Raw genomic sequence first — 15,031 nt, 5'->3', positions numbered from 1 at the left:
CACAACGAAGAGCCACCCGCCTTGGTCTTGGAATTCGAAGACCATCATATGCCGAATGCCTCTCACAAATGCGTCTTGAACCAATTACAACGAGATTTCCTGTGATTTGCTTTGATTTCCTCTGATTCCCTTTTTGATTTCCTGTGATTTCCTTTGATTTCCTCTAGCTAGCGTGTACAATTGATTTGCTCTGCGGTTTACCCCTCGGAATTATCTGTCATATGGCGTAAGTTCAAGCATGTTATTCGGCATTACATTGACGGACGAATGAATTCTCCCCCAATTTGAATTACGTACTACTCTGGGCATAAATTAACTTGAAATATTTATAGAAGCCATCAACGATTTGTTGTCGTCTTCTATTTTCGAAATACATTGTATGAAGCAACCCAGATTTTTCTTTATCTCTGCTGACAGGAGACCAAAAACCTTGAGGTACTTTTTAAATTCACTTCACTCTGCCTAAGAAAGTTTTCATATGGTTGATTTATACAGGATGATTTCGAAATATATGTAATAATTTTAACCACGGTATCACGTACCCTCGATCGAAGCGAGTGATCCATCTTTTAAACAGTAGCTAGAAAAACGTTCGAACAAAAACTTTCAGTTTCAATTAAAAGTAAAACCAACTTTTTGCTGATTATCATTTGTTCATTCATGCATTCATTCATCGTTAAAGGTCAGTGCGAAAAATTGTTCGTTGTAGAAACAAATGGTCGTCCTGAGAAGGACCGATTTTTGGTAATGCTTCATGCTGATCGACTTTTGATTGTGACGGATGTTTGGTCCTTGTAGTTGTATTTCTTGACGAGCGTGTAGACTTTCATCGGACCAAATGTGAGTGTTGTGACTGTTGAAAACAGCATTGCGACAGAATTTTGCTTCATCCGTAAACAGAATGCACTTTAAATAGTTAGGGCGTTGACGAAACTGCTGTTAACAACCATTCGCAGTAAATTCCACAACGTGGACAATCAGCGACCTCCAATGCTTACACTTTTTATGCATGTTTCTTTGTTATTTTAATGTACGATGCACTACAAACTGTGACAATAAGTCGGCGAATATTGATGTCGGGCTCTTCTTCGACGCGTTCCAAAATTTGTTCTTCAGCTTGCAGTAATCCTTCGGTCCTACTATGACCACTGTCGTGAGGGTGAGGCTTGAAGGTACTATGATCTCGGAGATGCTATACCACTGACGTAAATGTTCTTGCACATGGAAACGCGCGATTTGAAAAACGTTGGATTGACAATCCGCTGGCCAAGCTGGCGTTTACATCAGCCACACCATAAGGCATTACCTTGTCAACACGCTCTGAATTGGTAAAATTCACCATTATCAAACACAATCGAATAAGCTACAGCAATCAACTGATATATGACTGCCTTATCGTCTCTTTGCAAGTTCGCTATCAGTGCTCTATTATTTTTTTTGGGTCTTAAGCATAGTCGATCTGTGCAATTCATTGTAGTAATTATGTAAGTCAAAAAAACTACCAGTATACCAATTTATATATAATTTCAGATATTTTTTCCAGACGTTGCTACCATTTACGAACGTGAAATTTACACATTTTGTTCACCCTTCATATAACCCTGATCCTTTAAAGGTTTTTAAAACTCTGTCACTTTTCCATCGTCAGCTTCACCGACAACATCAAAAATAAATTTTCCACAAATGCAAGTGCTGTTTTACTCACCTGATCACCCACAGTTGGTGACACCGACGTGAGCTTCTTTTAGCATGGTATGTGACCAGTATATATACTAAATTCGTTCACGAGAAAATGGTAACAAAAAGACTAATAACAAATCCCCAGAACATAACAACAAAATTCGAAAATTTGAAAATCTTAATTACTTATCACTCATGTCCTAATCTGCACATAGTACCATTCAAACAGATAATAAAACTAGACCACCAATCCCCGAACGTAAGAACAAAATTCGCATATTCGCAAATTGCAAATATCATTGCGCTTGTCAGACATTGCGAACAACATGCGCAGAACCTTACACCCATAAAAATCGCTAATCGCAATTATTTTCATGCAAATTCGTACCCAAACTAAAATAGCAGCAGGAGAAACGCCAGTAGTAGCATAAAAACGTCAGAATCGAAACCATATTCAAACGAAATTAAACCCTATAAAACTAAAAAAAGAAGAGCTAAAGTCGCGTTCCGTGCAACACATAAATTAAAAAGAAATATGACTCACTAACGTCGCGGGAGACAAGATAAATGGGTAAAAATCCCAATAAAAGCAGTAGTGCAGGAAGTGATATTAATTCAAGTTCTGAGTTGTAGTCGGACACTATGTCCATTTTCGCACCGAGTTTTTCTTACTGTTTTTGTATGAATTTTGAAGAAATCCGCACTTAGTAAAATTTGCTGAGACCGAGAAGAAGATGCAGAAAATACCATGTTGCATTTGTGTAAATCTGGCTTCAGTGATACTTAACTTATCTCGCTCTCTCTCTGCCACAATGTGTTCTTGTACGGCCGAAACCTATTTGTTTAATTTATGCGATTTTTGAGGTTTTCGATGCGTTTGGTGCGAATGTTTAATTTCACAAATTAGCGTAGATTTAAGAGCATGTTTTAGTTCGTTAATTTTATTTGTTTACTTTATTCTCAGTACAAGATTTATTAGTTTAATTGTTTTTAGCTGTTTTAATAGTACTTAGTTAGCTGGTAACTGCCCAGTTGCAGTTTATTAAATACTTAAGTGCGTTACTCAAATTCGTATCTAGCAGTTTTGAAGTTTAATTATCACGCACGTATTATTATTATGGTTTAGAAGGTATCGCACATAATTAGGCATTTTAAGGTTAATTTTAAGTTTTTAATTGCAGATGATATAGAGGATTTTTAGGATTAATTTTAATTAGTTTCGTGGGTTATGTTCGTAGATTTTAAGGTTTTAATAATGGCACATGCAGTTTAGCTCTTCCATTTTCAAGGAAATAGGTCTGTACATAAATAAATAAATGTAATGCTACGTTGGACGGGTAATTGAAATCGGCGTGGGTAAAACTTAACAATTTATTTCTTAATAACCCGAATTATACGACTAACAACTATTATAAAATAATTCCGACGCAACGTCTCTTGACTCTACTAGCTGAATAATAATCGTTCCCGAAGGTGGCCTCTATTTAAACCCATACTTGTGCGATCGCGACTTTGGGACTTCCTGACAGATGATTCACCCATCAACGCCGTGCGTATTAGAAAGCTCGAGAATCCATAGGCGTCGTATCGGGGCGGCGTATGGGTTTATTTCGAAACAATTGTATCAAATGAATTTTGTATAGGTGAAACTTTTCCTTTTTCATTCTTGTTTGAATTGATATTTTCTATCTACTAACATTGCGTTTCAGCGCTAATTGTTGCACTGACGTTTTGAGATATTCTGTTGCGTCTATGAGGACATTAAGGGCATTTTCATCATCCGTAACAGTTTTTTGCCTGCTAGGTTTGGATGTTCTTTAACACTTCCAGCTTCATTAAATCTTTCTAGGGTTTCTGAAACAGTTGACTTGATAAGTGTTACTACTTGAACAAAACTTCATCTTTTGCCACCGTAACCGATAATCATTAATAATTCTATACGCTCAGTTTCACTTAAATGTACCATTTTTGTAAGAAACACTTTATATGTCAAATTAAAATTATTTTCAAAAGTAACTATGTCATCTTTCTTTTTTATTTATTCTTATTTAAAATAATTTATTTTGGCATTTCAATGAGAAAGAAAGTATGATTGTGCTAAGTACATCAATAAATTAAAAAAAATCTATATTCAAAAATGCGTTAATTATGTATATGGTAATGCCATCTCGAAAACAAATGTCTAATCCGCTTGCTTTCAATTTAAGATGTTAGCACAGTTAACATTAAACAGAACAGTTGCAATTTTTATTTAGTTATTTTTTCCCTTAATATATTTAATTTTATCTGTGTCTATATTTTTCAAATTGTTTTTCTATCGTTAGTAAGATGCATGTGTCTGCTAATCTCGATGGAATATGCTGTACTGATGAGATCCAACGAGATCGAAACTGCAGTCTACAGCTTTCCAACAGGTTGTCTAGCCTTCAGTGTGATAAACACTGTGTAATGCGTGAGTGTGCATTATTTGGCAACAGAAACTATATTTAATACTTCTGTAAGTACAGAGACAGATCAAATGATAGACACTTTTAAGAAAACAAATCGTCATTTATTTACAATAAATGTCGAAAAGGTTGCTCCAAAATTCCATTCTTTCTGGTTCTGGATTCAGCTCCATGGTTAGCTCTTTTCCTATATCCAAGAAATGTAGTTCGCTTTGTGTAACAGGTTTCCATTTAACATCAACAGTTGAAGTGTTGTCATCTTGCACCGGGTTACCATATTTGGCAAAGTTTGTCCACATATGTACAAATCTTCTCATGCCAATATCTTCATCGCTTCCAGGCTCTATGTTCGGAGTTAGTAAATTTTTAAATAAATATCCAATATCATCACCATGACAAACACCTAAAACCATAGTTTACTAAATATAAATATGTCCAGAACGAGAAAACTAAATCGAAATAAAATATTTTACCTGGTTCAGTCATATTATAAATTTTTTTTAACATGTTCAGGGAGGTTTCACTCGACATTCTGTACAAATAAACAGAATCTGATGAATTTTGTTCGTGATATTTCACCGTAGTTAATATTTCTCGCAGGAAAAAGTTATCCGTTTCTAACTACAAAAGGAACTCATTTTTTTAATTGAGACACATTACACATACTTACTATGTAATATTTGTCCTTATTTTCCGTTGTCGGTTCTTCGTCACCATAGTAGAACAATTTGATTTTTTCAGCTAGTTGTTTCGAAAGCTCAGAACCACGAGCAATTTTTAGAAAATGTGGAACACTGAGTTCAAAATTGGTTATCGGTCTAAAGGGGTACGGCTTCTGTACAATTTCGCCTAATATTCCTTCTCTTGTTGTAAACCCGATTATAATCGGAACATGATTGTACCTTCCAGACTTCATTATATCCAGAGGATTTTCCCAAAGGAAAGCGTCTTTTGACTTTCTTTCCACTACCGGACCGTGGGGTCTAACTTTGCAAGCAATAAATGGCTGGAACAACACAGACGATTTATTAATAATTAGAAAAGAAAAACAACGACGTCCATACTTCACTTACATCACACATCTTTTCAGCGGCTTTGTATAACTGATCTGGTGGTAAATCTTGAATTGCTTTGAAAACACTTTGGTCATCTCTAGTTTCCAGTCCTAGCACTTCAGATAATTCTTCGGTGTACGATCGTCCTTTAGCCCAAACATTTATAGCGCAACCACTTTGGAGGATAGCTTTATGGAAAAGACCCTTGGCCTTTGGAGATAAAATTAAATAATGGCATGCAGCTGCACCTGCACTTTCTCCAAATATTGTTACATTATTTGGATTTCCACCAAAGTGGATTATATTGTCATGGACCCACTGCAGTGCCATTAACATATCCTTCATTCCTGCATTTCCTGGAATGTCTAGATCCGGATCTTCGAAACACAGAAAACCTGTGAAATAATTAATTTGATTAAGTAATTAGGTTTTGCTAGCGTTATAATATCAGATACACATCATCATTGGCTGTTGGTAAATCATTGATGTATAGTATAAATAGTAGGGGTCCCATAATGGGCCCTTGTGGAACGCCAAATGTTATTTGAAACTGAGACAACTGAGAGTAGTATGATGTGATTTAGCAGATGAATTCACGATACATATATTTCTTAGTTTGGAATTGAGTAGACTATGATTGACACAATGGAAAGCCTTTAAGAGGTCACAGAAAGTGGTGCCAAATTTAAGTGGTAGTCTACTAGTGCAAGTTAAAAATATTTAAAATACTCGAACTGATTTGATTGTCATTGAGTAATCTTCGAATATTTCAAATTAATGTTACCTAAAATTCCAGTACGATAATTAATTGTGACCAGCACAACATCTTCCATCAATATAAATTCAGGACCATAGGCTTCCGTGCTTCCTGAGCCAGAAGTAAAGCCACCACCATGAATCCAAAACATCACAGGTTTTAAATCATCATTTCTTTGGTTTGTTGGTAGCTAAAAAAGAAAACACTTATATTATTTTCAAGGACATACTTAATTTATTCACGAATTTTTATAGGGGAATTACGAAAAGTAAGATTCATTTTTAGTCCGTCTAACACGTACCGTATTACAATTTATATTTAAATCAAGACCGAAGTCCAAGTCCAAGGAAGTACTAATGACGTCAGTATATTTCAGACGAACGTTCAACCTCTATTCAACAAACTTGACGCTTTTTTTTAGAAAAACATTAATTTAAGGTAATAGGTGTGGCAAACTGTTGATTAATTTGTGTCACGTAACTTAATTAATTACAGTGTAATGTCACATTATTATAGGGAGACTCGCAAACACTGGAATTTGAACATAATCATAATTCTAAAACAATAACCACAAGATAATACCGTACGGTACTATACAGAAAATAAAATAAACTAAAATAACTTTGTAAGTACTAATTTTGAACCTAATTATTTTAGCTGATTCTAATAATATTAATCAATCTTGAATATAATTTTTTTACCTGTGTTTAATTGCAAATGCAATTGCTGTGTACGTATAGCAAGCGAACACTGCTAAAAAGAAACTTACAGCTGATTGTTTTCCACGTGCTCATTTAAACAGTCATTAAATACTTTTATAAACTTATAAACGAAAAATGTTTAAGTGAATAAACGATTTCCTTTAGTCTTTTGAGTAAATTAGAAATACTCTATAACAACAATGTATACAGAGATATTACAAGTGGTTCATTTACAAAAAAAAGAAACTAATTAAATAAAGAATTCTTCAATTCGTAGTTTACCTCAGGTGTGTAGACATTCAGTGTCAAACAATCTTCGCTACCAATTAATGTTCTTAAAACTGTATGTCGAGACACACAATCATTTCCTTCGTGAGTAGCGTCTTTGATACCTGTCCATGGCTCCGGAGGTTGTGGTGCCTAAAACAGTTATGTGTGGGTATTTTTTGCTTTTTTTAGTTGCAGCTTAGTCACTTTGAATCTGAGGGCACCTAAAGGAGGCTTAGCATAAGGTATTCCTTGAAAGCTGTAGAATAACCGGTCGTTAAAGGCTGTTCCTACTTTTCCCCGAAGTTTACCATTGGTTGTAGATACAACTGGCCCTTCTACGTTTTTTAATCTTTTGTATATATTTATTACTTTTCTGTGGCCGGGTAAATAGTGACGTATCACAGTCAATAGAAGTATTCTGAAAAGGAAATGAAATTAGTTCAACACTACTATCTCTTTAAAAGTATGATATTATATTCTAATTATAAAAGAAGAAGGAGTTTCTGTCGGAGCAGAAAAATTTCATATATTTTTCGAATATTAAATTCGATTCAACAAAATATATTTTAAAGCAAATAACCAATGGGAAAAATCGCTCCCTCACCATTAATAAGAAGCTTAAGTTCAAGTGTTTATATGTTTTTACTATTTTTCTCTACATCTACACTCAGCGCACGGAGAGTACGGGGTTGTACTTTTCTACTCTGGCAAGAGGTGAAAGCCGATCTTTAGTTATAATCATGACAAGTACGAAAGTTGAAACCTCAGTAGGTTAGGACACTTATGAAAACCATTACTCATCCGACTAACTTAAAGTTCTTTGACCATGAAAATACATTTTACATAATTTTAAATGCATTATTCTAGAAATAGAAATTAAAACATAATCACAAACCCGTATAAACAAATTAAATGTGCTTAACAATTCTTACTCCAATAATCAAGTTATAAGCGAGTTAATTATGTGGACTGGATAAAACTAGTTTAAATAATTAATTTATATATGAAGATGAGGATTTAATAGTTACATCAAATTTCAATAAGACATTTTTATCAGCAATGACAATTTGACAATAAGTTTAAACTAATTGTGTTCAGGATGTAACAGATCGGCTTCATTTCTTTTTAACAGAGATTCGCATAACAGAGGGGATATTTTATATTTTCGAAAAGCAACAAAATTTCCATAGCTCGTTATCACGCAGTTATTATTTCTTAAATAAATGATAATAATTCATAATAAGATACATTTTAAGTTTTTCCTTTAAATTCTACGGATAGTAATGTACATAATTTTCAAAATCCGTATACTATACTTATTGTTAAAAACTAGTCATAACATAACATTAGACTACGCCAAATTACAAAAAAGTGAACTTTTGATACAGCACGAATTGCAGATTATTAAATAGTGGAGTCGTATCTCATTATTTTTATATTCATCGTGCATGAGTTATCTCAAAATTTGTATATTATTTAGTAGAAGCATGTACAAACATTTATGTAATATCAGTTTATACAAAAACCTGTGTTTTATTGAATGTATATTACGTAAATCATTTAGTTTCTCAGTTGCAGTAGTAAAATAGACGACTCGTACGACATTGAAAATTTAGCAAATTTTGTACAAATAACAACAATCAGAAATAGCACGCAACGCCTTGAACGTGCTGTGTTTTAATCAAGAATTTTTGTTTTAAACGAAATAAACGATGTTTTTTTGTGAACGCACTTTGAACTGTTCTTTAATGAAATAATAACAGAGTCAACAATGAATCTAAAATATTTCACTTTAATTTTACCACACAAGGTTACATTTCCTCTGCTTTTCGTCTGCTGTAAAGTAAACATGACGAAATACGAATATATGTATTATTATAATTTTATATCCATATTTTTCCATTGTATCCTACGTTTTTAATGTTCCTTGAGACTAAATCATTCGATCTAATGTCCCATTGTTAGATTTTGTTTAGGTCATGGTTTAGTTTTTAGTACGAAGGCGTATGGGCAAGCTGCGGTTTTACAGTATATTCAATGTCAGGGGCTATTTGAAGAATCGCGTTTATAGACTTGCAGGAACGCATACCTAACGAAATTGCTAGCATTCGTCCAGAAATTCTCATTAACTCACTACAAAATTTTATTCAGCGTGTTTTTTACTGACAGGAAGCAAATAGGGAGCATTTTGAGCATCTTTTGTACAAAACAGAAGTTTAATTTTGGTTTCTCTTTCACTTAGATACTTATAATAATTAAACTAATTCAATTTTCTTTAAGTTGAGACACAACACAAAATTCATCAAGGTTAAAGAATGCTTTTCTCACCAGAAATAATTTAATTCTTTTTTTGAAAACCTCTTTCCTCAAGCTTTTTATAACAGGAGGAAGAGCGTTATAAAATTTACCAGCAAAGTAGTCTGAATCTCTTGACTTATTAATACGTGTAAAGTTAGGGCGAAAGAGATCACAAGATGTTGCCATATACATATGATTGGCAGTGTTAAATTCTGAAATACGAGAATGAATATAAGTTAAACAATGAAGTATATAATCGGAAGGAACGGTAAGGATCCTTAAATTTTTTAATACATGTCGACATTCCTGTCTATATTTCAGACTAGCTATGACACGTATATATTTCCTTTGAAATGAAAAGCCAACACAAGAATGATACACAGTCAACAATCTTTCAAGTGCAACAACACCATGCATTTGTCTGAAAACAAAGAGATTTTTGGCAATTCTGTCTGGAATATAGTCCACATGAAAATTCCATCTCAAAGTTGTGTCTAACATAATACCTAGCAACTTAATACTCTTTTTTTTGCAAATTATTGCCTAAGAGAGCAAATCAAATTTTGGCTTTTATCTTTATTGATCACTAATTTGTTACTTAAGGACCATTTAGCAAAATATTCATTAGAAATATTAAGGTTATTAATTAGCTTTGCAATATCATCACTGGTATTAGTAATTGTGGTATCACGTGCAAAGAGAGTTATTTTGCCAGTTGGTGCAGCTTGTGGCATGTCATTAATATATATAAGGAAAAGTATGGGACCCAGTACTGATCCTTGTGGGACATCTTTCTTAATATACGTTATCTCTGATTTGTCACCATTAACATAGACAAACTGACATCTAGAACTGAGGTAGGATTCAATGCAAGTTACGGAATTTTGGTCAATAGAAAGCCATTTTAACTTACATAAAATGTCGTGATCGACACGATCAAAAGCTTTAGAAAGGTCGAAACAAGTAACAGAAGCATATTCTTTGGATTCAAATGTCGCTAATATAATGTCATAGATTGTGTCAGCAGCAAGAGTTGTTGAAACATTAGTAACAAGTGAAATAAAGTGCTCACAAGTGATGTAATGTAATGCAATACATGTAATGACAATACGATTTTTTAAGTTAAATGGGCTCTCAGTTTGGATTTATTTTATTCTTAATTTTATGTTAAAGCTGCTTAACTGTAAGATAAAACGTCGTATATCATACGTGAGTACACGATGGTGAAGAAAACCACACTCAAATAAGCTTGAACACTCTAAAAATAGTAAGGTATCATGTAAGTTTCATTTAAAGATTAGATCACCAGATATTTCAAGATCACGCGCATTTTAACAGTAAAGAATTTTGAATAATTTATTTATCATGTAAATTTGTCCTATATTTTTCCAATTATCACATTTCGAGAGAATTAAAATTATCAAACATAAACTTGGTGTAAAGAACACCTTAAAAGGTGAATGTTTGAAAAGGTTTATTCAGAACGTTCTCTTGTAATTTAGAGGACATTTTGGGAATAGTAACATTTTGTTAGTGTTACATTGAACGTATCAAAATTAATATAATTTCCTCACCTTAAAATGAGGAAGTCATCTCAAACAATTATTAAACAGATCTTTACTGAAAGGTATGAGCTGAAATGCTTGCAGTATTGAGATAATCTTTACTGGCGTTTTCAATAATAATCAGACCAAAAATAAATTTCGGTATTTAATTTAAAGTCACACCACGTGACAACTATAAAATGATGCATTATGTACTTAGTTCTAATATTAATTTGAAAAAAAAAAAAAACCTAAAAATAAGGGTTAGAGAGCTATAATTCAAGGATGTTGGTCACTGATAAATAAACAAGAGCTTTTAAAAAAGCAGTAACAATATGTGCCAAAAAGTGTTCGTGATGCATACACTATTTTGTGTACGACCAACGAAACTCTGGTGAATTTTATCCGTTTGTGATGCTGAAAGAAATTCATCACCTATGAACGAAGCCTGTTTTTAATTTTCAAAATATGTTACTGGCATAGATATTATAATTTTGCATACATTATCATTACTTACCATTCTGGTCGTAGCAACCAGTGAATAACATTTACAACCATGAAAACATATTCGGTCGCAGACAAAATAACAAAAAACATCATGAAACAAATTTATAACTAAATATGGACAAAAAAATTTTTTTCATAAACTTAAGTAATACTTGAGAAATTAAGTACCTCACTCTAGAAGCAATTATGCTATATTTTATCTACTGTTATTATCGACAAGTGCGAAGTTCATTATTTCTGCAATATCAGTGTTTAGTCTATCGTGGTATTACTATTTAAAAAATAACGTGCAGAATATATCCGGTTATACATAAAAAATTAAGTAAATCACTGAAATCCTAATCGAAATCATTATTTGCAGTTTCAAAATCGTCTCCAAAAATATCGCTAGTCTCATCATTGACATTAATAACAAATCCTTGAAACATAAGAAAATTCAACTGTAATACAGTCTTGGATACAGTTCTTCCATAAGTCATTACTAGTTTTGAGCACGTCTTCCCTGATCACATTAATGACTTTATCGGTCAGTCTTGGTTTTTTTTTTATTTTTTATTTTTTTATTAAGCGACAGTCTGTTTACCTTTTTGGTAAAAGCACTATCCAAAGTAAATGGGGAACAGTTTGAATAATTTCTATACTAGAAATTTTTATTCCAACGTATTGTTCTGTTTATTTAATATTTATCATTAAAATCAAGTTTATTTTATTTGTTACTAATTTTCTCAATATGTTTGTTATGCAACCCCTACAACAACTACATTTTCATATGCAGAAAACTAAGCTTTATCAAATAATTCAATCAAAATTATGCCTTCCTATTAAAAAAAAATATTGATGACGGAATTTTTTGCTGCACTTTTTATGAATTTTGTGCATTACCCTGTTTAATATCTACGATAGATATTAATATTATTTTAACATAGAAAAAAGGAAAAAATTGTTATACCTCCTCTAGCGGTCCGCTCAATGCTTATAGCTGTCTTCTGTGTGATAAATTAAAAAAAAAAGATCATGATGAAGTTTTATGACCTCGGCACATAAGATCATAAAATAAAGTATACCTAGACTTTTACATCAATCATGTAAAGTGCACGAAGTATGAATACTATATTTGCATATTAAAAATATATTTTACATGAAGTGTACAGGATGTTCATTTTAACACCTGAATATTTCATGTTAGTTTTTTCAATTTTGTCATTATTTGGCATTGACATCTTTGTCTTTTTTTTTGTGATTGCTATGAATGCTTAATAAAAAAAAATACATTGGACGAAGTCGTCTCTGGGGTGTATAATATGTTGCCTATGCAAAAATTGTCAGATAAAATGAACACTCTGTATTAAAATTTGCTACAATACGAGTGTGTAAACTGTTGCTCATATTCTCCCAGAAATCGCTCTGGATTGCGGTTAAAATGTTTTATCACTGGCAGTTGTAAACAATTTCCTATACAAAGACCTCACTCTGTATGGATATTTGTATCTAATAGAAGGGAGTGTGTTTATTTATTTATTATAATGACGGCCATGTGAGTAAAACGTGATTTGGTTATTTATCTTAGGGCTGTTTTAGCAAAATCTATCATTTGACCTTTGAGTCGAGTCACACCAGTAGGACATTGTACTCCTGATTTGAGTTATCTTAATCTGGTTTTTGTCACGAATTAGATGAGGTCTGTTGAGATCATCGATCAAATGAGTCATTTCACACATTAATTACATAATCAATAAATAAAATTTCCGGAATCGAGCCGCCTCTTACTGATAAATTAATTTTTCTTTTGTGTCATAATATATTCACAAACATACCACCAGACAATGTAATAGATCTCTTTTTTCGAAAAATATTTACAACATTAGAAACTGCAATAACATCGTGAAAATAATTTATAATTATTATGAAAGCTCAGTAAATTATTATTATGTACCAAAACAATATAGCTAATTCACTACCACACACCATCTCGAGTAGTTATCAACAGATGATCATAAAAATTGTGTGTGATGACGATGCAGTGTGCTAAATTCTACACAAATTTAATTGTAATAGGTGTTTCTGATTACTTCTCTGTTATCACCTTTGTTAAAATCGTTGTAATTTTTAAGGGTGAAATATTGTGATTATGACTGAGAATTAGTTAACAATATATATGTAGAATACTAGACACAGTTGATAAAATAATCTGATTGGCTGCCTCTGCTTGAAATTATCAGCATTAAAGTTCCATAGAGATCAATATTTTTAAAACTTATGTAATACCACTAGTACCTACAGTTGCACACTTGAAACAACAACGTCACTGTGTGAAATCTTTTTAACTTTTTTGGACAAAATCAGAACATGTAAACCGCGAATTGCGTTTAAAACGAGCACTTGACATAATTATTTCGCTCTTGAAATAATGAAAGTATATAATCAAAATCTACAACACCGTAAAGAGGATGTAATTATTCTCAGCGGCAATACATGTGTGTAAAATTGCCTCACTTAACGATTCAGATTGTAAATTTTATTAAACCATTACACCATTTACAGTTATTCATTCCGTACCTAAACGAAACTTTTGTGTGCTTATTGACGTGCCTAAATTATCTTATTTGCGATTTGTTTCCTGAAAACACATATTTAATCAAGTTATACGTAAGAGTGAAAGTAAAAATCATCATTATTTGATTTGAAAATGTTTAGTTGAAATTGTGTTATCAGTTTTAAGAAACCTAATTGTTCAATCAAACATTACAAAGAAGAGTTTGTGCGGTCATGGTTTGGCAATGAAAATACCGGGTTTCATTAAAATGTTGATTTCCTGTTGCAGCACATTAATTAGAAACCGCCGAATTCATTCATAATTGAGTATATTTATTTTAAAATAATACTAACTTTATTATGTAAATGTTTTTAGCAAGAGCCTTCCACATGACATTAATTTTTGCCAAAACCATCTTGTGTCACTTTTTATCACAGCATTACTCTCACATAACATTCACTCTATATCACACATAACACTGGAACATGTGCGGATATTACATAGGTGTGATCAATGTACAAATGTCTGCATCACGATTCGAGGACCGACGCAGGAGGTATCCAATAAAATAAAAGCTGAATTTATATAGTAATCATAGGCAACCAGAAATACACTAGCGTGTTTAAATCGCGCTCTTGTAATACAGTGAGACTTAATAAATCGAACTGCGATAGCTCAAAATCCGTTTTATTATTTGAATATTCAAAAATGGGGTTCCAATTTAGAATGAAAATGATGGTGAATTCAAATTTGTCAATGTTTGTTTTAAAAGTTTAGATAATCATCCACCTGTGATATTATGTATTTAATAAATATAGGCTAAACGGCCAAAATCAATAAAGTTTCCAAAACTTCGAAAATAGAAAAAAATGGGGAAGACACATTTCATGTATAAAATTAACGTCACAACACACTGAAAAAAATGTCTAGGATTTAAGATTCAATGTTACTTATTACTACCAAAGACTGGACTCTAGGGCAAATGCCTTTTCATTTTGGTTGTAGGTAAATTCATGAAAGTTGTATATAAATTTTGTGTAGCTGTGCCTTTTTCGACCCTATTTTACTTTTTTCTGCTTATTTCAATTTCCAATGTGAAGAAAGTATTTCTTAAAGCTCATTTGAGGATCCAAGCCATCCCGGAAGCCTTACCAGATTGTGCATTGCCTCCAGAACCTGTTCTGTCAGAATGGGGTTCATGGATTGAAGCGACAATCTATTATTGCAATCATTTTGGCG

The 15,031-nt window shown here is 32.6% G+C and overlaps 1 protein-coding gene across 3 annotated transcripts; it reads right to left on the bottom strand.

Annotated features, from left to right (window-relative positions):
• Window positions 1-3,037: 3,037 nt before the first annotated feature.
• LOC135136660 (esterase B1-like) lies at window positions 3,038-14,313 on the bottom strand. Of its 3 annotated transcripts, XM_064066054.1 has the most exons (9): window positions 14,146-14,312; window positions 7,115-7,328; window positions 6,923-7,060; window positions 5,967-6,129; window positions 5,192-5,577; window positions 4,798-5,133; window positions 4,601-4,748; window positions 4,240-4,530; window positions 3,038-3,534 (listed from the first exon to the last, which is right to left on the bottom strand). In XM_064066054.1, coding segments are annotated over exons 1-9 (1,740 nt in total). In that variant the 5' UTR covers window positions 14,208-14,312; the 3' UTR covers window positions 3,038-3,532. The 3 variants fall into 3 exon arrangements, with proteins under 3 accessions (XP_063922124.1, XP_063922125.1, XP_063922123.1); XM_064066055.1 differs by lacking the exon at window positions 3,038-3,534 and having other exon boundaries at window positions 4,210-4,530; window positions 5,201-5,577; window positions 14,146-14,313; XM_064066053.1 differs by lacking the exon at window positions 3,038-3,534 and having other exon boundaries at window positions 4,210-4,530.
• Between the last annotated feature and the right edge of the window lie 718 nt (window positions 14,314-15,031).

This window comes from Zophobas morio, unplaced genomic scaffold (assembly GCF_036711695.1).
Source record: "Zophobas morio isolate AGI-343-1 ecotype UQ-CSIRO unplaced genomic scaffold, CSIRO_AGI_Zmor_V1 ptg000026l, whole genome shotgun sequence".
Taxonomy (NCBI): Eukaryota; Metazoa; Arthropoda; class Insecta; order Coleoptera; family Tenebrionidae; genus Zophobas; species Zophobas morio.
Note: the sequence above shows the minus strand (reverse complement) of the source record. Positions and strands in the feature narration are given on the sequence as shown.

Coding starts and splice junctions, on each gene's coding strand:
- LOC135136660 (XM_064066053.1), bottom strand. CDS start 14,207: ATGGTTTTGGCAAAAATTAATGTCATGTGGAAGGCTCTTGCTAAAAAC. Junction 5,134..5,191: donor AGATGTGTGATGTAAGTGAA/GTATGGACGTCG, acceptor GTGTTGTTCCAG/CCATTTATTGCTTGCAAAGT. Junction 4,531..4,600: donor TTATAATATGACTGAACCAG/GTAAAATATTTT, acceptor CTATGGTTTTAG/GTGTTTGTCATGGTGATGAT.